Source organism: Belonocnema kinseyi, chromosome 3 (assembly GCF_010883055.1).
Source record: "Belonocnema kinseyi isolate 2016_QV_RU_SX_M_011 chromosome 3, B_treatae_v1, whole genome shotgun sequence".
Lineage (NCBI taxonomy): Eukaryota > Metazoa > Arthropoda > Insecta > Hymenoptera > Cynipidae > Belonocnema > Belonocnema kinseyi.
In genome coordinates this window covers 64,135,763-64,158,654 of record NC_046659.1, presented here as the reverse complement: position 1 = coordinate 64,158,654, position 22,892 = coordinate 64,135,763, and the positions used below count along the sequence as shown (strand labels likewise).

Below are 22,892 nucleotides of genomic sequence, written 5' to 3'. Positions count from 1 at the left end.
GAAAGAAAACTATTCTACATTTGACGCATCATATCATGATTCTAATCTTACGAAGGATCGATTGTTAAGCTTGCTAGCTAAATTACATAAAAGATTAAACTGGTTATAAATATATATAAATATATATTTAAAACGAGTAACATTGACATTGCATGCAAAGCAATGTATCGCGTAGCATACTCTATATAGAGCGTAGACTGTATTTACACATGCCCGTTATGTTCACTGCCACCTATTCTTCCTGAGTGCAACATCTTGTGTCCATATCATGATTCTACCCGACAAGCATTGCAAGTGGAAAAAATATGGTTTACACCCAGCGTTCTTTATTGGGCGGTTTTTAAGTCTGCGTCTTCAAAAGATGAGGACTTTTTATTCGAATATTTAAACGAAACAATGATTATTACGACATCCAAGATTATTTTTTACCCAATGACCAGATACTTTTATACATTTTGTATGGATACGTGAGCGGCGGATTTCTTTTATTTCTAATCTCCCGAACGTTACTTATATTTAAAGATATATTGATAACTACTTAAATTACCAACTGTAGACTGTATTCTGATATCATGTAATAAAGTTGTCTAGAAAATACCCTTTGCCTCTTCTTTTCCCAAGTTTTTTTTTCATTCGACAAAGTTCATTTATTTAAGAACTACAATTTTTCCTCTACCCAAATTATATATTTTAGAATAATAATTAACCACTGTTTTTTTTTAATATAATTGTTTTTTCATTTTCTCAAATGTGTCATTTTTGCTCTTACCTTTTTTTTATCTTGATTGCTTTTTATGTACACTATTTTTTTGTGATGATATGGGAATTTTTTCACCTTTTATCTTAAACCCATTTTATAGACCGGGATTAACTTTTTTATAAGAGAAAGAGAGCTCTAAAAGTTTTCTCTTTAACTATGAACTTTTCAAGTAGAAATGACAAAGACAACTGGATATGGACGAATCTTTAGAAATTTTTTTTTTTTAACTATTTCAAGTTATTTAGGACATGTCGGGAATATGTGAAAATTATTTTTTTATTTCGTTCGAAAAAATGAAATAAGGAAAATTAGAATGACAACTGGAGGACGATATATCAAAGAATTAATAAATAAATCAGGTTAATATTATGCACATAATTAACTAGCATGAAAAAATCCTTATTATGTTTTCATCATTTTCTACAAATAAATATGCAAAGACAAGTAACAAATGTTGTTCTAATGGTTTCACATCTTAAATGTAGATTTCTTGGAGAACGGTTTTATGATTTTATCAAAATTTTATATTTGAAAACCAATCAAAGAAAACTTTCTTTTGTTCATTATTTGAGAAGAATATTTTATTTTTATTGCGACAGAGATTTTGTGTTGTTACCGATTTTATTTGCATACCTTTTGATGGAAACGTTTATTTTTTTTTTAGAAGAAAACTGGATTTTTTCACAATATTAGAATAATAATATGAAAATATTATTTCATTATGTTACTTTTTTGTAACAAAAAAATAAAAAATAAATTAAATACAAGTGCATAAAAGTTTAATATAAGAAAAGTAAGAACAAACAATGTCGGACACGAAAAACTAAAATTATGTACTTCAGTAATTACTGTTTCTAATGTTGATAGTTTTATAGATCAATGAAAATAAATCGAATTTTGTCTCGAAATGCTTTAACAATGTCAAAAAAACGTTTAAAAATACTTTTTAAATTTATAAATACAAAATGAAAAATATTGTTTGCGTGCAAGTAAAAATTGAGGAAAATTTGACATTTTTTAAAACTGAAAACTTTGGTATTCCAGCTCGGTCATTCTGAAACATTTTAAAACTTTGACCCTGTCAGGTTATTTCTTAAAAAAAAACATGAATGAAAACACATTTTTCTTTTTGAAGTTTAATTGTATAATTTAAATATTTTGGAAAATAAAAATATTTATATGAAAAAAATAGGATTTGATTGTTTTCTTACAATGTATAAATTTAAGATGTACAAATGTAGATTTTTTTAGAATGGGAATCCTAATGAAAAGTTCAACAGTTTAAGATTGCGAACTAAAGTCTTTAAAAAATGCAGCTTTTCAACAGTTTTCTTCATCGAAAATCAAAATAATTTTCTGGTTGATTCAAAACCAATCTATTCATATTATAATATTTTCCAATTAGGAAAATAAATAAACCAAATGTATCATTTCTAAAATTGCTAATATTTTAAATCATTCTTTGTACGATATTTAAATAAAAAAAGGTTTCTTTCAATAAATTTAGCTATAAAAAAAACCAATTGGTTTGCTTCAATTAAAAAAAAAAATTCTAAAAAATATCCATAAGTAAACCCTGCAGGTTGGAAGGAATCTTGAGGATAGAAAATAAACCTGTTCTTTTAAGAATGTACCGAAATCAGAGCATAAGAAAATTAGAAATCAAAACTAGATTTGGAAAAAATAGGGAGAAAATAGAAACAATCTACCAAAACCAACTTCTCACTCTTTACTTATTCTTTCTTCGTCTTTTCTAACTTTTAGACTTCCTTGTCAGGTATTGATTATAGTAAAAATACAGGTATTAATAATATAAACTTATGCTAATTAAAATTAACAAAATACCTGAAAATAAAAAATATACATTTATACAAAAGGTTTTAGTCTAATTCTTCATTTCATTGGTGAGAAATAATTTGTCTATACAAAAATTCTGTTTAATATCAAGAAATTAATGTATCCAATTAATAGCCGTATTCCAAACTTTGTTGTATCTTGATAAATCCTTTTTTAAATAAATAGGCTTGTTACCCTCTCTTTATAAACAAAATGTTCATTAATTCTCTCTTTCTTTGATTTTTCTCATGATTCTATGAAATTTTTTGTTAGTTCCAGTTTTTTTAATAGAGTGATTAGGGAGAAAACTGTGTTCCTGAACACATCGTTTTTCTATGCCAACCTATGATTTTTCATCAGTTTTAATTAAAGTCACATCTAGATAATGCAATATCCCTTTTTTGAAAATTGTTAACAGTTTATAATTATAATTAAAATAATTGTAGGCCTCACAGCCCCTCTGGGATTAAATATATTTAAAGAACCAAAGGGTACTTTTTGTCACGCTCATTGGGTACTTTTTTCACACTCAAAGGGTAATAAATCCATCATAAATTCATAAGATTTCAAAGCAATTCAAGTTAAATTCAAAGTATTCAAAGTAATCGGAAAATATGTTAAAATTTTTTTAAAATTCCATTGAAATCCGTGAAATTAGACAGAATTTAGGGGAATTTATGGTAAATGAGAATTTCGATGAAATTCATAAAAATACAGGATAAACTTTAAAAAGTTGAAATGAATTGAAAACAATTTAAAAATGTGAAGAAAAAAAATTAAATTCAGTAAATTTGTGATAAGATTAGAAATATTCAAGGGAATTTTAAAGAATATGATGAAATGGCTAATAATTATAGATGAGGTTAAAATACTTCGGGATCTATTGAATGAATTGAAAACCTTGTAAACTTTTACAAAATTCAAAGAAAATCCGTTGAGTTAATTAAGTATATTTCTAGAGAATTAAAAAATTTCAAAAGAATTCCAAAGAATTTAAAAGAATTCAGACTAAATTGATAAAAATTCAGGCTGAATTTCCAAAAAAATAATTTCAAATCTCTGAAAATCTTGCAAAACCTACTAATTTATATCCAAAAATGTGACTAATAACTGCAAACTAGTTTAAACGAATTCAAATTATTTGGAAATCATTTTAAAAATGGAAAAATGTCAATTGATTTCAGTAAAATTGGAGTTAATTTAATTAATTTAAGGGATTTAATGGAAATGAGAAGAATTCAATGAAATTTATGAAAAAAAGAATCTACCTGAATTAAAAAAGATATCAAGTGAATTGCAAAAAATATTTAAAAACTCATTAAATTGAGTCAATTTAAAATGAGTTTAGAAAAATTAAAAGGTCATTAAAAATAATTTAATGAAATGCCTACGTATTTAAGGTGAGCTCAAAAGACTGCAAAATCAATTAAACAAAAACTTTATAAAAATAAAATTGAGCGAATTCTGCAGAATTCTAAAGAATTGTAAAGAATTCACGATCAAGTAATAAGAATTCAGAGCGAATTCTAAATAAATTGCAAAAAATATTTAAAAATCTATCAAAAACTTTGAAACCTTACGAAATTTTTCACTTCGTGTGAATAAATTCTTTGCAATCAATTCAAATATTAGAATCCCTTAAAATTATTAAGACTCTTGGAAATCCGTTGAAATGATTTAAATCTCTTGAAAATGCCTTGGAATCTTGACACCCTAAAATATTTCAAAGTCTTTGATATCCCTTTTAAACTATTAAAATAAATAAACAAGTTTGGGAATCTTAAAAAACCCTCAAACATTGCAAGTCCTTTAGAGCCTAATTAAATTACTGAAATCAATAAAAACATTCTTTGTAATCTTTTAAAATACCCTAAAATATTTCAAATCCTTTGATAATTTTATCAATTGATCCTTAGGATCATTTAAATAAAAACTATTTAAAAAAATCGTTTAGAAAAATTCAAGTGAATTTAGAAAATTCAAAATAATTCCAAAGAGTTAAAAGACTTCAGGATAAATTAATAAGAATTTAGGATGAATTTCAACAAATAATTTGAAATCTCTTAACAGTTTTTAAATCCTGTAAAATACATCACTTCTCGTAAATAAATTCTTTGAAATTCACTATAATATTTTAAAATCCCATGAAATTCTGTGATAATATTTCCTGATATCCTGGAAAATGTAGTAGAATACAGTAAAAATGTAGTAAAGAATATAGAGCTATAAAATCCCTTAAAATCATTGAAATGATCGTAAATCTTATAAAATACCGTTAAATCTATTAAAATATTCTAAAACCTTATAGATCCTGTAAAATAGTTTTATACCTTCCTCAAATCTAGAAAATTCTTTATCCTAAAATATTGCAATCGCTTTGAAATCCCTTCAAATTATTGAAATCAAATAAATTAGAAAATTTCCAAGAATCTTTTAAGATTCCCTAAACTTTTTATAACCCTTTGAAATCCTACAAAACACCTCATTTTCCATGAATAAATTCTTTAAAATCCGCTAAAATAGGATAAAGTCCCTTGAAATCTTTATTAAATCTTTGAAATCCCTATAAGTTAATGAAAGTAATAAATAATTCCTTGGAACCGTTTAAAATTTTCTATAATAGTTCAAATCAAAAGCTATGAAAATTCCTTAGAAGTTTTAAAAACACCCTAAAATCTTGAAAATCCTTTTAAATGGATGAAATCTATTAAAAATTTATCTGAATCTTTAAAAATACACTGAAATATTTCAAAAAATTTAAGACACTACAGAAATATGTATTGAATTGAATAGTAATTAACCTATACGTTAATTTATTGAAAGAAAAGTGGCATGGGGTACCATAGTAGGGTGACCACTATTTTTTTAATTTTCATAAGGAATTTATTCTGTCTAATAAAGGAAAATACAGAGATGCGTTTTATTGCACACTAGCAGTAAATGCCAGAGCGCAAATATAATTAATAATTTCGAATTGCAAGCACCTGAAATTATAAAATATGTACGAACGATTTTTGACACAGTTTAATTAAAAAAGGAGTTGAATTGTATAATTTCTAAGTCGAAGGGATAAAAATTAAACAATTCTAATTTTATTTGGATTATCACGAAACTATTAGCATGATTTTAGATTAAAATATCGAAAATAAGACAATGTCAAAACGTTTAAAATAAAATATTTTAAGATTCAAATTTTTGTTATTGGGCCATTTAAAATTGAGAGGAATTGAAATTGTATTCTTTATAATTAAAAGCCTTCAAAATTAAATCATTAAAGATTGATAACTTTTAAATTTTACTAATTTTAAATTCAAAGCGATTGAAATTCGACAATAAATTTAATATTGAAAACTAAATTGAATCTTTCAAAGTCAAAGATTCTGAGACTCTAGAAAATTGTAAATTGTTATTGCATAATAAAATTTTAAGTTAACATTAAAGCTGAAATCTATCTCTGAAAGGGAAAAATTAAAAATTTAGCGTTCATAATGAAATTCAGAACTGTGAAATTGTAACCACTCAAAATTACCGAAATTGCCCATTTATTGATGTCTCAATTTCAAATAGTTTAATTTTCAACTTTTTTTCATGTTATATTTAATTTCGAATCTTCTTTAGAATTATTATTCATTCTAGAAATTTTTGAATAAAATATTTTTCAATTTGAAAAATAACTCATTCACTTAAATATTTATCTAAAAATTGGACAATTTTGAAACCGAACATTGAAAATTAAAAATTAAGATAAAGAATACAAAACAATATTGCTATGATTTCATTTTTTGAAATTATTGTACAATTTTAAGCTTTTCAGTTTGAAATTGGTTTATATTTACATCTAAAATTATTAAATTCAAAACTATCAAGGCTTTTAATATGAGACTTTTAAATATTTAATAATGAAATGGTCCGGCTGTCTACATTTGAATCATATAAAAAGTAGGATAAGTAGCAATAAATTCACGCACACAAGCCGCGCCTTCACGTCTCTGGATTTTTATTTCCTAATACGAAAAATATGTAAATTTAAAAATCCATTATTAAACCAATTTTTAACATCATGTTTATAATATTTATGAATCAATAATTAATAATTGCGAATTGAACGCGTCTGAAATAAAAAATATATTTTGAACGATTTTGGACAATTTAATTAGAACAAGGAGATTAATTGAATAATTTCTAACATAAGTCGCAATGCTGAAAATTAAATAATTTTATGTTGGATTGAAGAATTACGAAGTCGAATGATTTCAGATTAAAATTTCGAAAATGGGATAATATCAAAACGATGAAAAAAGAATACTTTAAGATTCCTAATTTTGGTAATTAAAAATTGAGAAATTACATTTGTATAATTTGAAATTGAATGTGCTTCAGTTTTAACAATTAAATATTGATAACTAAATTATTGAATCTTTTGAAGTCAAAGCTTTTAATTATTGTAGAATTTTAATCATTATTAACATTCATAACAAATCATTATTTAACATTAAAGCTGACTAGATCAATTTTTTTAAATGAAAAAATTATTTAAATTATTCTAAAAAAAACTTTAAAAATGAATAGTAATTTAAAAATGTGGAGCATTAAAAATAAAAAATGTCTTCTGTGTGAAACATTGAAATTTAAGGAAAGGCGAACTTCATTTAAAACTGAAAAAAAAATTTAATCACAAAAAATGGTCGTATTTAAACGTTTTTATACTCAAAACCATTAAATTTTCAATTATTTAAAGTATATTAAAATAGCTTAACAATTTATCAGTTTTAAATCGCTAATTATACTTTATAAAATTTAACCAATTCAATTATAATTGCAAAATTAAAACCTATGAAAGGGAAAAATTGAGCGTTCAACATATCAATTCTGAATTATACAATTGTCACCGCTTACAGTTTTTTTCAAATCTCCCTTCAGAATTATTATTCATTCTTAATTCTTTCCAATTAAATATTTTACAGTTTGAAATTATTTATTTATTTAAATCTTCAACTAAAATTTGGACAGTTTTGATATTACATTGAAAATTAAAATACAGAATACCAAACATGATTGCAGTAATGATTCCATTTTTTGCAATTTTACAATTTTAAGATTTTCAATGCAAAATTGCTTTATATTTACATATAAAATTATTAATTGCAAAACTATCATGAGTCTTAATGTGAACTGTTTTACAATTACGCATTCAAATTATAGAGATTTGCTTAAAGAACATCAGTATATTATGCTTAAGTATCATATCAAGTAGTACCGAGTGGCATTCAAATCGACTGGATAGATATTTCAAATAAAAAAATTGATTTCTGCGAAAAAAAATCACTGTCATTTTCCACGTTCAAATTTCGAAGGCTTGGAAGTTCTATTATTCTAAACACTTCAAAAATTAAAAAACGCGTAATTTATAAAATAAGGGAAATCTCCCGGTATTTTTCATTCCCGACTTTCTCCCGGTTCTCCGGACTTTCCCTGGTGGGTGGCCACCCTGTATAGGGAACAAATCTTGAAAACAGGATACTTCAGGGACATTAATTGAATATAAGGTACAATAAGGGATATAGGGACCGGTCTGAGGCTTGCAATTTAAAATCCCTGGGTGCAGTTTCGAATAGTACATACCTCCGAATAATTTGAAATTGCCTATATGCATGTATTTTGACTCGCTGATTACGAAAATGATATGTGATTTTTATGGTGGAACCATGAAAAACCAAAAAAAATCATGGTTCTTTGTGTTCATCTTCGTAACTAACAAAAATTTGCGAAAAAGCTTCAAATCAAAGTTATAGATCTTTTAAAAACATATATTTTATGTGAAATAAATGTTTATCTGACACCACTACATTTTGTGCTGTATTTCTGTGAGTTTTCATATTTATCGTCATTTCCCTCGAAAACTATTTCTTACAGAGTAAAAATGTATTTCTCATAAAATATATGTTTTTAAAAGATCTGCAACTTTTATTTGAAGCTTTTTTTTGTAAATTTTTTATTATTTACTAGGTTAAACACAAAGAGCATGATTTTTATTGGGTATTCACCATGAAAATCAAATTTGCGCATATTTTCACTATCATTTTCATAATCAGCGTGTCAAAATACATGCATATACGCAGTTTCAAATTACTCGGAGACATGTACTATTCGGAACTTTATCCAAATCCCTTATTAGGGATCCTTGTTTTTAGGAATGTACGGATATAAATGAGAGACACAATTAGCAAACAGTTTCATAAGAATTTATTAGTATCGTAATGAAAACTACACTGTACAATTGTACATATAACTTAGCACTCTGAATGTAGCAGTAGGAGCGATTTAAATACACACAGAATAAAAATCAATGCTAATGGTAATCCTCGATAAATATCCTAGAATCTATAGAACTTAACAGAATTATATTAACTCATTTAAGTGATTTGCCGTAGGAAAATAGGCTAATTGCTAGCTGTATAAAACTCAGGTAGATGAAGGTAGTGTGGAAATGATACTAACTATCTCAGTCAAATAATCAAAAACTACCTGCTCTCCCCGAAGCTCCACTCTTGGGTCATCTTTTAAAAAAATAATCATTGCTAAGCCATTCTTCAATATCATTATTACTTTATGTATACTTAATCTAGTATCACAATGACTTGACAGTCGAGACGTCCAATAATTGCGAACTACTTTGAAAACACACACACTTTCTCATCGAGATTTGCTTTCAAGTTCACTCTCGAGACTTACTATCAATGTACAGTATTTTATATGATGCTTCCCTCCTCATTTTCAAGTTTATTCTCATCGAATACCACTTAATTAAAAATACTTGTCTACTTTTTCTTCAATGTGTGTCAAAAGTATGTACGTACTAAAAATCCTTACATTGCCGAGATATGTTGCACATTTTAATTGAATTTGCTTACAGTATGGTGCTGCTAATTTAATTCGTTTATGGCCTCATTGGAATAGTAATGTTAACAAAATTTTCAACTTTCAAATTAAAACTAAAATAATTGTTCATATTTACACTTGATTAATAGAAATCATTTTAATCTAAACATGATTATACATTAATGTCATTAGAGAGGTTCCTATATATTTTACTTCGACGAAAATTATACTGTAGAACTAAATCAAACTTTGAATCTTTTGATAAATTATATAAATTTCGTTTCTGAAAGCAAAAAAAAAAGATTATAGAAAAATAATAGGTCTTCCATTTTGTACGTGTTCAAGTAAAAACTAGAAATATTGCAGGCTGTAAAGAATCTTTCTTTGAATAAACATTGTTCCAAATTTTCAAAAGCAGCTCTTGTCAAAAATTAACCAATTTTCAATAAACACTGAAGCATTGCAAATTAAAAGAAATGGCTGTTTAGTTTTAATCAAACAACATTAAATTTAATCTGGAAATATTGAAGGACATGTCATGTGCTTGAAGAAATTTTAGGACCAACTCCCGAGTCCCCAAAAATTATCTCACTTCCGTAACAATGTTTGAAATTCATTTTCAATCCGCTATTGTGCATTAATCCTAAATTCTAAATCTGCATATCGTAATGTATCCATATTTACAAGAAATTCGCAGAAAATCGATCGCACTGTTTAATCACAAACTCGTTTTATAATTCACTATTGATGTCGGTCAAAAATCTCGACTATTTATTGAATATCACTAAGAGAAAAAAAGGCCGTTAAGGTGATTCCAGCAGGTACGCTCGGGCTCGCGCTGTCATTTTCCGAACGCGCCCTCTGCTGCTTATAGTGATGCCATTTCCAACTTCTGGCACACTCTCATCACTCTCCTCGGCGTAATATCGTCGTTTAACACTGCGTCGATTTCTGACTGGCATGCCATTACTGTCCTCGCTATCCTCGTTGTATCGGGGCCGTTTTCCTCTCGTCCGAGCGTACGTTTCTTCCTGGCTATCAGAATTCTGGGACATCTGCGATCTTGTCCGAGATCTGGTCGTTTTATGTGATGAATTATGAGAGGAAACAACGTCCTGACTATCCGATTCTTGAGAATCATTGAGCCTACTTCCACACACACCATTCTCGTCGCTTTCAGAATCTCCCGAGTTACTGTTGTCTTTGGAGGCAATCCGATTGGCCACTTGACTCAAAGTCTTGCAAGCTCTACTACTGTTTCGACGAATGACTGCTTCTCCGCTTTCCTCAGACGATTCGGCAATAAAGAGTCGTTGATTCAGCGGACAAACTTCGGTCTCATCATCATCATCCTCTTTGTCCTTCCGATCTTTGTCTTCTTCTTCCTCCTCCTCCTCTTCTTCTTCATCCTCTTCGTCGTCCTCATCAGAGACTGGTTGCTTCTGTTTTGGCTTAATTATCTTCAGCCTACTGTTCTTCGCTCGAATCTTTTTGGTCTGCTTTCCTCGACCACCGGGTTTGTAACTTTCCTCGGAGTCACTATCGTGGGCATCACTACATACTGCTTTTCTCGCTCTAGTCACTCGAACCGGTTCACTAGCACTACTTTCACTATCTGACGCATCCGAGTCGCTCATTTCGCCATAGTTTGGTTGGCTCTTCTTTGGAGATGCATTCCTCGGCAACCTGAGTTTTATCCCTGATCGGGAAGACGGACCGGCGCGCTTTGCATATCCGTTGGACAGTCGAGATGGTCCTAGAAAAGAAGATGGAATTTATATAGGGGGCCGTACTTAAATTACGTAAATGATTATAGGTCCTCTCATTTTAATCTTGCAAGACTTTTAACATAGAATCTTCAGGATAGCCACAAGATTGAATTTTCCAAATTTTCTGACATTTAGACGAATTTCCCGGACAGGAAAGTATTATAAAAGTGAATAAGGTTTCAATAATGTGCCAAGCATAATAGTGACAGAAGACAGAAAAATACGCTTTACAGGGCAGTATGGATTAATTAAGTAAAGGACATATATCAAAATTATCAATAGATAAATAATTACAAATAAAAAACTGAGAATCGAATTCTATTTTTAAAGAATGAACATTGAACAAATATTTATATTGATATTAGAAAGTGCTTCCAAAATAATATTAAAACATATCAATTTCTATTTTCCCTAACAGATACTTATTTCCCTGAATTCCCTGACATGTTCTGACATATTTCCCTGAATCTTTTATAAACGGAATAACACAGGATTTCAGATACAAATTAAACATTTTCAAATTTATTAATTTACTTTAAACAAAAAAGTGTTTTTTTTTCTAGTATAAAATATGACCTTTTAACGAAATACTTGAATTTCTAACAAAATATTAAAATTGTTGAACCTTCAAGCCAAAGACGCCAATTTTTTCAAACAAAAAATATGATTTTTCAGCAAAAAATTTATTTTTTATAAAACTGATGCATTTTTACCCAATAAGAATAAAATTTAAAACCAAGAATTTTTTACCAAAAAAGAATTTTCAACTAAAAAAGATAAATCTTTAAAAAATGGGAGTTACATTTTCAGTTAAAAATTAATTTTAAACCAAAAAAATAGGCTTTTCCAATAAACAGTTAAATTTTATCCAAGTATTCGAATTTTCAATCAAAAAAAATTATTTTCAACAAAATAGCTCAACTTTCAACGAAAGAGATGAATGTTCAACTAAAAATATAAATCTTTAAAAAAAATTATTTCTTAGCAAAATGATTCAACCAGATCTTTCAAACAAAATATTTGAATACTCAAGCAAATAGGAATAGTTTTTAACCAAATAAAAGAATAGGTGAATTTTCTATTAGAAAATATTTCAGTTGACTTTTTACGATAAAAATATAAAGTTTTAAATAACAAATAAGTTTCTACGAAAAAAATTGATTTTTCAATGCAAAAAGATGAATTTTTGCAACCCAAAAGGATGCATTTTTGACAAAATTGTTAAATTCTCTACAAAATAGCTATATTTTTTCCAAAAACGATGAAATTTTTGCTGAAACAGCGGAATTTTAAATAAAAAGTGACAAATACTTTTTATGTTCGTTAAAATTTCATCGAGACAAAATTTTAATTTATTTTTCAACACCAAAATATAAATTTTTAAGAAAACAGAAGAATTTTCAACCATAAAAGTATAACTTTTTAACATAATTGTTGAATTTTCAACCAAACAGTCAAATTTTTATTCAAGAAGATTGAATTACTGCTAAAGCAGATGATTTTGCAAATCTCAAAGACAAACTTTCAAAAAAGAGTTCAATTTTCAAACGAACAATTGCATTTTTATATAAGAAAGATGAAATTTCTTTTAAAACAGATGAATTAAAAAAAAAAGCTTCAAAAGATTGTTAAATTTCTGTCCAAAGAAGATTCCAGTTCACTTACCAACACCAAAATAAGAATTGTAAACAATAAGTTAAACAAATGAATATTCAAAAAAATAGTTGCATTTTTATCCAAGAAAGATGCAAAATTTCTATTAAAAAATATGAACATTTAACTCAGAAAGACTCAGAAAGACGAATTTTTAACAAAAAGGTTGAATTTGCAACCAAAAGAAGAAAATCAAACCAAAAAAGAAAATTTTAAAATTTGCAACCTAATAATAAAATTGATGACTAAAAATATAATCTTTAGGAGAAAGTTTTTGCGAATTTGCCAAAATTGCGAACATGATTGAATGACCCCCTAACGTAACAAACTGTTAAGTAATTTGCTTACTAGCCCTCGTTTAAACTAGCCCTCATTATTTGAAACTCTGATTTACAACTTTATCAAAGAACTTTTTCAAATTAAAAAAAATTCTTCCATACAATAGCTGACAAAATGAACGAAAATTATTATCAGTAGGGGCGTGCGAAAAAAATCGATCCACGCCAGTCCTCTGATAACAGCGGACATTTTAAAGATTATTTTGGTCCCTATTTGATAGTCATAATACTTTGCAAATAATTCCAGATTAATTTAAGACACAGGTCTGACAACTGATCAAGGACGCTTTGGTTCTTCCACCTTCAATTAGAGAAAAAAAACATTTAAGCCTCCCTGATGCACTGTACCATTGTTTGTGACACATAGTTTAACAACTTTTACTAAATTTTCAACTATGCAGATTAGAAATAATGTTATCATTGTCATATTTTCATCAATTATTTAACTTCAGTCCGAAACAATCCTTACTACATTATTGTAATGTTGTAAAAAATGCGTAGTTTTAAATTTTATGAGATTGAACACATACCTCTATAATTTTATCCAAATTTCGGAAATTAAATTCAGAATAAATCCATTAAATTCTTCTTTAACTTTCAACCATAATGCTCAGAAATTACAGAAAAGAAATTTAAAGAAATTAACGATTAAATTTAGGCAACGCTTAAAAATGCCAAAATGAAAATAACAGAAAGGAAAAAAGGTCAACTTTTTTCTTTTTTCTCTCATCTTTTTTACTTTTTTTTGTATATCCCAATTTGACTGTTTAAAAGATTAAACAGGCATTCAAGAGTGTGTTGTCCTAATTAAATAGGTAGATTCATAGTTCTTTTAAATGAAAAAAAAAAATTTAGGTACCATTCATATACATTTTATTACAGAATTCAGTCAAGGAAATGTAATATGCTCTTTTTGCGTATTTGGTTTCATTCTGATAAAAAATATAACTATTTTTAACAAACGGCTTCAATTGCAAACAAGTTATGCTTACCTGGACCGTTGTTTATGGCTCTACTTATGGTTGAATCATCGTCATCGTCGTCATCATTTTCAACATTTGCTTCATCCTCATCAGTGCTATCATATTCTTTCGAAGGTCCTGTGTATAATCATATTTAAATTGGACCATTCACTTAGTACCACTAATAATACAGTAAAAAAACTCACAAAAAATTTAATTTTACTCACCAGCTCCATTTGTCAACTTTTTATTCGCCTTTGCCTTGGTGCTTGGTTTTGCTTTTCCTTTTTCGACCGACAATCGTCTGTTTGACGACTTCCAACTAGAAATAACCCTTCGCATCAGTTCCTCAAACATGGCTGATAACCTTATTGTCATTGTATAAATCTGTAAAATAAAATGAATTAAATTCATCTACTAGTTTTTTTTTGTTATGCACCAAAAAAGATTTTCATTATTATTTACCTTTGAGCGTTTATTGGTATTGTAATTCCGGCTATTTGTAAAAATCAATTTCACATCTTTGGCAAATTCTTGAGGAGTTTCGTAGTTGCCTCCTAAAAGGTCTTCCTTTACTGTACGCAGGTCCATCGGCGTATCAATAATTTGATGATAGTCTGGATTCTCTAGCCTATCCACTGGTTCCCTATAAGAATACATTTTACAATTTAATCTAAATTCCTTGAAGAATCTTCTGGAGTGTTGAATTTCCTAAGAAAACCCCTTTCACCTTTCTAAGTAAAATAATATTCACCTGAAGGGAATCGAGTCTTCACATTGCCAGAGAGTTTCAAGTAGTTGTCGACAGGCTGCTCTCCAGTCCTGAGCAGCAACTGTTTGAGATCGCAATCGTTTACTCGAAGACGGTTTTGGTTTGCTAGTTGAAGGCTTTTCTTTGCCATCTTCTACATCTATCTCTGAATCTGAAGAGTGATAAGTATCAACCAACTGATGATAAACAGCAGGCACATCCAACTCTGTCGTATCCCTACAAAAAAAAAACGATAAAGCCAACGTTTATTATTGTTTAAACCCTAATAGAATTGCTTCGAATTTTTAATTCTTTAAAAAGTATGATTAAAAATTAAAATCTAAAATGGAAAATTTTTTCAATGATTGATTCTCGAATTGCGCATTTTAAACTAAATGATATAATTGAAAAGATTTTTTTTCTACCAATTTGTAAAATTCCCGGTAAAAAAATAAATTCACTGTCATTTCCCGGGTTTTCCCGATTTAATAATATTCCCGGTACAGCGGGCCACCCTTTATTTATAATTCTAGGGGTTGAAATAAATTTGGAGATCAAAACTAATATAAGTAGGGGCATACAATTTGAAAAATGGTAACAAAGTAGTGGCATGCAATTTTTTAAATAATAAACTTGTATACAAGTCACGCAGGCTTTGGATCGATCAAAATTATTTTTTTAAACCGCACAAGTGACACGAGTTGCACGAAATTTCAATAAATTCGATTCTTTAGGAATACAGCATAAAAGTTATAGTTACAAAACTCGTTATCGTATTGTTGTTGGCTTTAACATAGTTAAGCCCATTGATTTTTTGTAGTTATAAAGCATACTAAAATTGAACAAACAGTATTGCAAATTATTGATTTGAAATACTTGCAAAGGTATAGAAAATCTAAAAAAAACTTAATTCCTACTTCACAAACTCCAAAAAAATCATCAACTTTTCTCCAAACACGATTATTTTAATTTCTAAGTATTTTCAAATCCCCATGTCATTTTGAAATAATGTCCAGGTTCTATTTTTGCTGTTGTAAATTTAACGATAACCTTTGGTCAATTAGAAAAAGATCAATTTTCTATTGCGTTCAATTCCAACTATATTCTTTTCTAAACTCTTATCTTTTCTATTTGAATCGTTATTTACTATCGGGAAAGATTTCTAATTTAAATTATTTCCAAAACAGAAAATTGGTCATTTTTTATATTAATAAAAGATTAATGATTTCTGTAGCCTTGTTTATTTTGTAAATTATTCCAATTTCAATATTGTAAAATTTTAAACTTTCTTATTTTAAAGTTGTTTAATTCTGAGTTTTTTCATTTCAAACGCTATCAATTTTATATTATTTTACTTTTTAGTAATCGAATTATAAATTATTCAATTTCAGAAGTTTTAGAGTTTCAAATATTCAGCGAACAATTATTGAAAATTAAAATGGTACAATTTTAAGTGATTTTTCTTTTAAAAGTCAAGGAAAAGTCGAAAATGCAATACAATTCGTAGCTTGGAAAATTCAGAACAAATCAATTTTATATAAATAGTATAATATTGCTCCACAATACTTGATATCTCTTGAAATCATATAATTTAAATGCAGTAAATGCAGGATATTCAAGGGTTTTATACCTATTAAAATACACTAGAAAAAATTGACAAGTCGAAAGAATCAAAACCGTAACAGGACCAATTTGTCCACACCGATATTTTGTCGGTTTTAAAGTTATATTTAGAGATACCAACTTTATGCTTTTTAAAACCTTTAATTATGCACACACAAAAATACCTAAATATGCTCTTATTGTGTGCTTAAAAAACTGTTTGATGTTCTTAAAATGCCCTCTTTTTCAACAAATATTTCACGAAAGACTTTTTTTGACGTATTTAGAAAAAAGCTCAACTCTGTGTGAAATGAAGAAAGAAAGTGAATGTGGATGGGGAGGGGGGCAGAAGACACAGATAAAAACGTACTTTACATGGAAATAAATCAACTTGAATTATGCTTGTTTATTTTGGAACGCCCAAATGTTGGCGATGTCAGAAGAATAAGACTTTTCGCTCTATGTTGACTTTTGATAATTTAGGCTCGTATGCTCGAGCATAAAGTTGGTATCTCTAGTTATATTTTTTTATAGAACGCTCTACAAATTTTTCCAAACTTCTGAATTTGAATGACAAAAAAAAACGAGTTGAAAAAACAAAAAAAAGATAAACTCACAATTGAGCATTTTTTGCGCTTTTCGTGCCCTGCATGATATTATCAATTGTGTTTGTTTTTCATTTTTAAAACTTCTCACCTCTTTTTTTTTAAAGTTTTACTTTTATCAATATAAAGTTCCAAAGCATTTAAAAATAATTTTTAAGGTTATTTAGAAGAAAATTTATTTTAAAACCTATTAAAACGATGATGTTGAAAACATGTTTATTTACCGTTTTCGATTCTTCAAACTTGTCAATTTATTCTAGTGCTTTTAGATAATTAGAGACCCCTGAGAGGACCAAAATATCTTTGTAAGCTGAGCTGGATCAATATAATTTTTTTTTCAAATACACACACCAGTATTTTATCAAATTGGCTGCATTTATGATTTATTCTCTAGGCATATGAAATTTTTTTGCCCATTTTTATCAATAAAAAGTGCTCAATATAACAGAAACGTCTTTTATGGTGCATTGTATAAAAATGAATCTTTGGGAAAACGGTTCTATCCTCCGAAAAGAATAAAAAGAATTGAAATTTATGAAAATAATAATTTTCGCAGAGAATACATAAACTTCGTATTTATCCAACAAGTTGTTTCTTTTTAGATTCACTTTAGTAACCAAAACTTCCCTATCTCATTATTAATATTATACTTTATCAGGGTTGCTACAAAATCTCAAGTTTCCAAATTCCCTGTCTTCTTCCTGTCCAATTTTTTACTTTCCTTGACCGTTATAAATGTTTCATTCATGTTTAAAAAGCAGCCTCGTACCTATCAGATCAATAATGTTAATGCAAAAAAAAGTTTATTTCTAAATTTCCCATAAACACTTTTAGTGACAAAAGTCATAAGGAATAAAAGTAATAAACTTCAACTTAAAAAAAAATTTCTGACTTTACAAACCTGTAGCAACCCTGATTCATCTTTCTGAATCGTTTGAAAGTTCCCAAGCCATTTTGTACTTTTTACTGGAAATGTCAAGAAAAATCCGTTGATTAAAAAGACAAAAGTTTTGGTTGTTGTATTTTTGTATGAAATATATAAAAATTTCCGCTTAAAAATAAAAATCCGGAACATTTCCCGCTTTTCCCACGAAAATCCCATGAATAGAAAAATCTATGTAGATAATTACAGATTTTTAAAAAGAATAAATCATCTTACTTGATAATCCTTAAGCACAAATCCGTAACGATTCTGGCTTGCTTCACAATGTGACTATGAGGTTCGTTGAATTGTTCAGCATTCGTTGCCAGATATCGAACGTCAAACTGCGCCGAGGTGATTCTTCTATAAAAATGATTTTCGAACCGAGCCTTGATAGTCGACAAGTCAATCGGGTACTCGACAACGAAAGCATACGACGGATAAATATTGAGATCGACAGGCGCGACAAAGGGTTCAGCTATCGCGAGACTCATAACTTGGTCGAGTCCACGAATTATCCTTCGACAGGTCGCCTCTCGATCACCCATGGGCCACTCTTCCGCCTGGGGTTGGTACAAAATCGCCTGAATCTCTTCTGGAAGCACATGAACAGCACCTCCTATTTCCGCAGGAAGTCTCTCTTCATCTATGGGTTCAAGATCCCACGGACTCATCTTCTCGACCTCGCCATTGTCCCATCTAACATGGAAGCACATAAAATACGAGTCTGGAAAGTTTTCATCCAGAGGTTCCATCGACTGGATTTGTCCCATCCACCATCCATCGTCAATCATACACCGAAAGCGATCTCCCAACGACCAAGAACGAGCCAGGGCCGTTTCAAAGGTCTGCCTCAATACCAAAAAGTCTAAAACATCGGCCATGTCATGATACTTTATCGTGAAATTCTCCCCTGTCAAACGGCCTTCTTCGTCCATTGTCGCAAGTTTCAAACAGCAGAGACGTGGGGGACGAATTTCGTATTTTATTCCTACAACTTTCACATACTCCATTGCCCTAATATGCATCTTTGCCCAGGGTTCGCATCGAGGGCCGAGTTCATACACCTTTTTCTTCCTAACAGCGTCGAGATAAAACTGATGACCTTGGCGAAAAAAGACTATTTCGTCTCCCATCTGCGGATAGTACGGCGCTTTTCTTGGTATCACTTCTGTGAGCCACTCGGAAGGACGAAAGGCTTCTGGCACTTCGTCAATTCCATTCGGAGGTAAAATAACTACTTTCTTCTTGGGACGTTGACTTCTTCGCCTGTCGGAATCGCTCGGGGGTGTAACGGACCTCTTTTTCACCGGTTTTCGTTTACTTCGCTTCGGCGGTTCCAGGTTTACGCCATGATCCGCCATCCAGTCTGAATAGACACTGCTACGATTCGAACTAGAACTATCTGAACACATGTCGGCTTCATCGGCAGTGGAATCGTTGCTGTTGGAACTCGCTGAACTCCCACTCGAAGCCACAGCATCGGGATCTACAAATTCGTCATCCTCTGGCTCATCACCTCTAGCAGCTCTCGTTCTGTACCCGTGTCTTGCAGCTCTGTTTCGTCTGTTGCGATTCGACAACCGATTGCCAATACCCCCTAGCATGTCATTTCCAGTCGACACAACCTTGGGCCTCCGTTGCATCTCTCGTCTCCAATTTTCCAATTCCAGATCCGCCATGGCGTTAATCTGGCTCTGTTGACTTTCGAGAATCGCCGAGTTTAGTGGCTTGACAAGAATCGGCTTATTCCACGGTGTTGTGTTGTCCCGCTGCCAGTTGCCACTACTCTGTCTCACGCCTTCGACGTCCCCGACTCTCCTCAATCCCGGTCTGCTTCCTCTTGGACTGGCGATCAGTCGTGCAGGAGCTTCACCGCCCTGGTTGTCATCGCGCTCCTCGCCGTTCTCTCCTTCAACAATGATGTTATTGCGCTGAGCCAGCGCCTCAATGAGTCTGTCAATGTGCGAACGAGGGTTGAGTAGAGGAAGACCTTCTATGACTTCCTGCATTCCACCAGCTCCCACCGCAATGTTGGGAACAAGTTGCTCACCTCGACAATGTTCCCTTCCGGGCACTAATCGTTGCAATGTAGGGGGATAAGGATTGCCGTCGACGTCGACGAGGAAAGGTGGTGGCATCAAGTGCGGTGCGGTTTGCGTCTGTTCATCCAGAACATAGTTATTTGAGTCCCTGATCAAGGGCCGGTAGTCCGTGTGGAAAAAGAGCTCTTTCGGCACTATTTTCAACAACTCGACTCCCGATCCAAAACCGTACATCATCAAATGCCCATGGGAGTCTGTCGCAGCCAACATTGTTCCATCAGGCGACCATTTAGCGTCAAATACTGCACCATTTCCTTGACCTTCAATAAAGTTTTGGAAGCAGGCTAATGGTTCAGATTTCAGCACGTCCCAGATGATGAGCTGACCGTCGTGACCAGCACTGAGAATAATTCTAGGATCCATTGGGTGCGACTCGAGGACGAACACTTCATCCTTGTGACCTCGCAAAACTTTGACCAACTCGGCAGTCTTTGCATTCCAGACTTTTAGAGAACTATCGTTTACAGCCGTGATGACAAATTCGTCGCTCGCGTCCCACGTGACCATTGTAACTTTTGCTTTCTTGTTGGACTCTTCATCAACTTCCGGTTCTCCGGACAATTTGGTGGACATGACAAGACGCTTGTGCATCCACTGTTGTTGCTCAAAGTGCCAGACGTTTGCGGTGCCGTCTTTCGAGCCAGAAATAAATTTAAGACCACTGTTGTGGGCCCACTGAATGCTGTCTACTGTGTCACTGTGTGCTTCAACTTCGAGTACTCGTCGGGGCCCCTCGTCTCCGATCATGGCATAGACACGAACGTGATGATCAGCGGATCCGGCTGCCATAAAAGCCCCACCGGGACTAAAGGAGGCGCAAATCATTTGTGCCTGGCCTGGTCGCATTTTCTCGTGATACTGGATCGGTTTCTGTTGAAAAACTGCTCTCTCGTTACCCTTTTTAGTGTGAGGCCAAAAGGCTACTGAACCATCGCTGCTAGTCGATACCAGGTAATAAATGTCATTACTTGCGATGGGACAAAACTTTACAGAAGTTATCATGCCAGAGTGCCCCGATAAAACGGCCACGGGGGACATAGTTTGGAAGCACCAGACTCGTAGAATCTTGTCCAAACTTCCCGCTGCAAGGAGAGTATTGTCGAAGTTGACGGCAATATCCATAATTTCAGCAGAGGCACCACGAAAGGTTGCCAGTAAACGTCCATCACTTGAACTCCAGACTTTTACCAACAAATCATCAGCACCCGTTATAATGTATTTTCCTGTTCGGTCGTAGAGGACACAGTAGACGGCAGATAAATGGCCCAAAGTGTGGCGGTATAATTGAATTCTGCTATAAAATGACGAGTGTATCACCTCTAGTCTGCTCAAGGGTCCAGAGTTTTCTCTTCCCTGGAGCACTTTCACTGAAAAGGAGATCAAAAATGGTAAATAATTAAACATACCTGGAAATATTATGTTACATTGAAATCCTCATGCAAAATGCAAGACTATAAAGAGAATGGAAAGAAAAATTACGTGATAATTGAAAAACTTTAAAGATGGATAATGCAGGGCTCAGAATGACTTTAAGAGATCCGAGTGTCTACTCAAATCCTGGAAAAAAAAATGTTCTGACAATTCCAGGTTCTTTTTAAGTATTAAAGTTTCTTTCCAAGTATCATTTTTTATATTATTTTCTTATATTTCAAGTTCAGTTTATATTTAAGCAAAATTAATCTGGGTACTAAATAGTTCAATTTCGACTAAAAAAAGATGAATTTTCAACTAAATAATTGAATTTTCAAGTAAAAATAAATAACTGTACAAGAAAAATAGCAATTAAAATTATGAATCTTCAACTACAATACATGAATTTCAAGACAAAAAGATAAATTTTCATACAAAACATATTTTGTATAAAAAATACGATTTTCCGATAAAATACATGCATTTTCAACGAAATGGTTGAATTTTACGAACAAAAAATAATAAACTTCAACAAAAAAAGAGGACTTTTCAACAAAAATAGTTCAATTTTCAATCAAGTTGATGAATTTTCAACTAAAATTATAAATCTCGACTGTAATAGTTGAATTTTCAACCAAAAAGATAAATGTTTAAACAAGTTAAAGAAAAATTAATTTCAAACAAAAAACAACTGATTTTCAACAAAATAGTTAAATAAAGTAATATAAAGCTACTTCGAGAAATGAAAAATAATTGTTATTGAATTTTATATTACAATTTAAAAAAAAGCACGCTTGCGAAAAAATGCCCTGACTTTCGCATAAATAATTTTGAAGAACGTCGTAAAAGTATACAAGTTACATGAGGTTCCGAAACATGCATTTCTTTTGCAATACAGAAAATAAAAGTGTCCTAGACAAAATTCAAAATGGCGATTTTTGTTATTTTAACAAGGAAAATTAAACTCAACGCTATACTTGTAGAAAAATACATAAAACAGTAAACAATATGAAGTGATTTTAGTTTTCTTCTCTCTAGCATGAAATTCTGTGAATTTAGAAGTTATATTTGCCCAAAAAAATTAAAAATATATAAAGTTGTGATATGGACTTTTAAATTGCGAGATCAATAAAAAAGTAGTAAGTTTTAAAACAAGCAATAATTGAAGAAGACGTCGAATTTCTATAATATTTTATTCTGTAAATTCTAAGCTTTTGATTTGAAAATTCCGGATATTTTCCAGGAAAATTAAAAATATATATATCTAAACATGCATGCAAAAATATATATATATATATAT

At 30.6% G+C, this 22,892-nt stretch overlaps 1 protein-coding gene across 1 annotated transcript in view; it reads right to left on the bottom strand.

The window, feature by feature from the left end:
* Positions 1-8,816: 8,816 nt before the first annotated feature.
* The window catches only part of LOC117168695 (PH-interacting protein), an 18,165-nt gene continuing 4,089 nt past the window's right edge, over positions 8,817-22,892 (bottom strand). Inside the window, exons 7-12 of the mRNA XM_033354377.1 lie at positions 18,315-21,549; positions 14,952-15,185; positions 14,663-14,843; positions 14,425-14,584; positions 14,228-14,335; positions 8,817-11,231 (exon numbers count right to left, since the gene is read on the bottom strand). Coding sequence (XP_033210268.1) covers positions 10,279-11,231; positions 14,228-14,335; positions 14,425-14,584; positions 14,663-14,843; positions 14,952-15,185; positions 18,315-21,549 — 4,871 coding nt within the window. The 3' untranslated portion in view covers positions 8,817-10,278. The remainder of the gene's footprint in view (positions 11,232-14,227; positions 14,336-14,424; positions 14,585-14,662; positions 14,844-14,951; positions 15,186-18,314; positions 21,550-22,892) is intronic.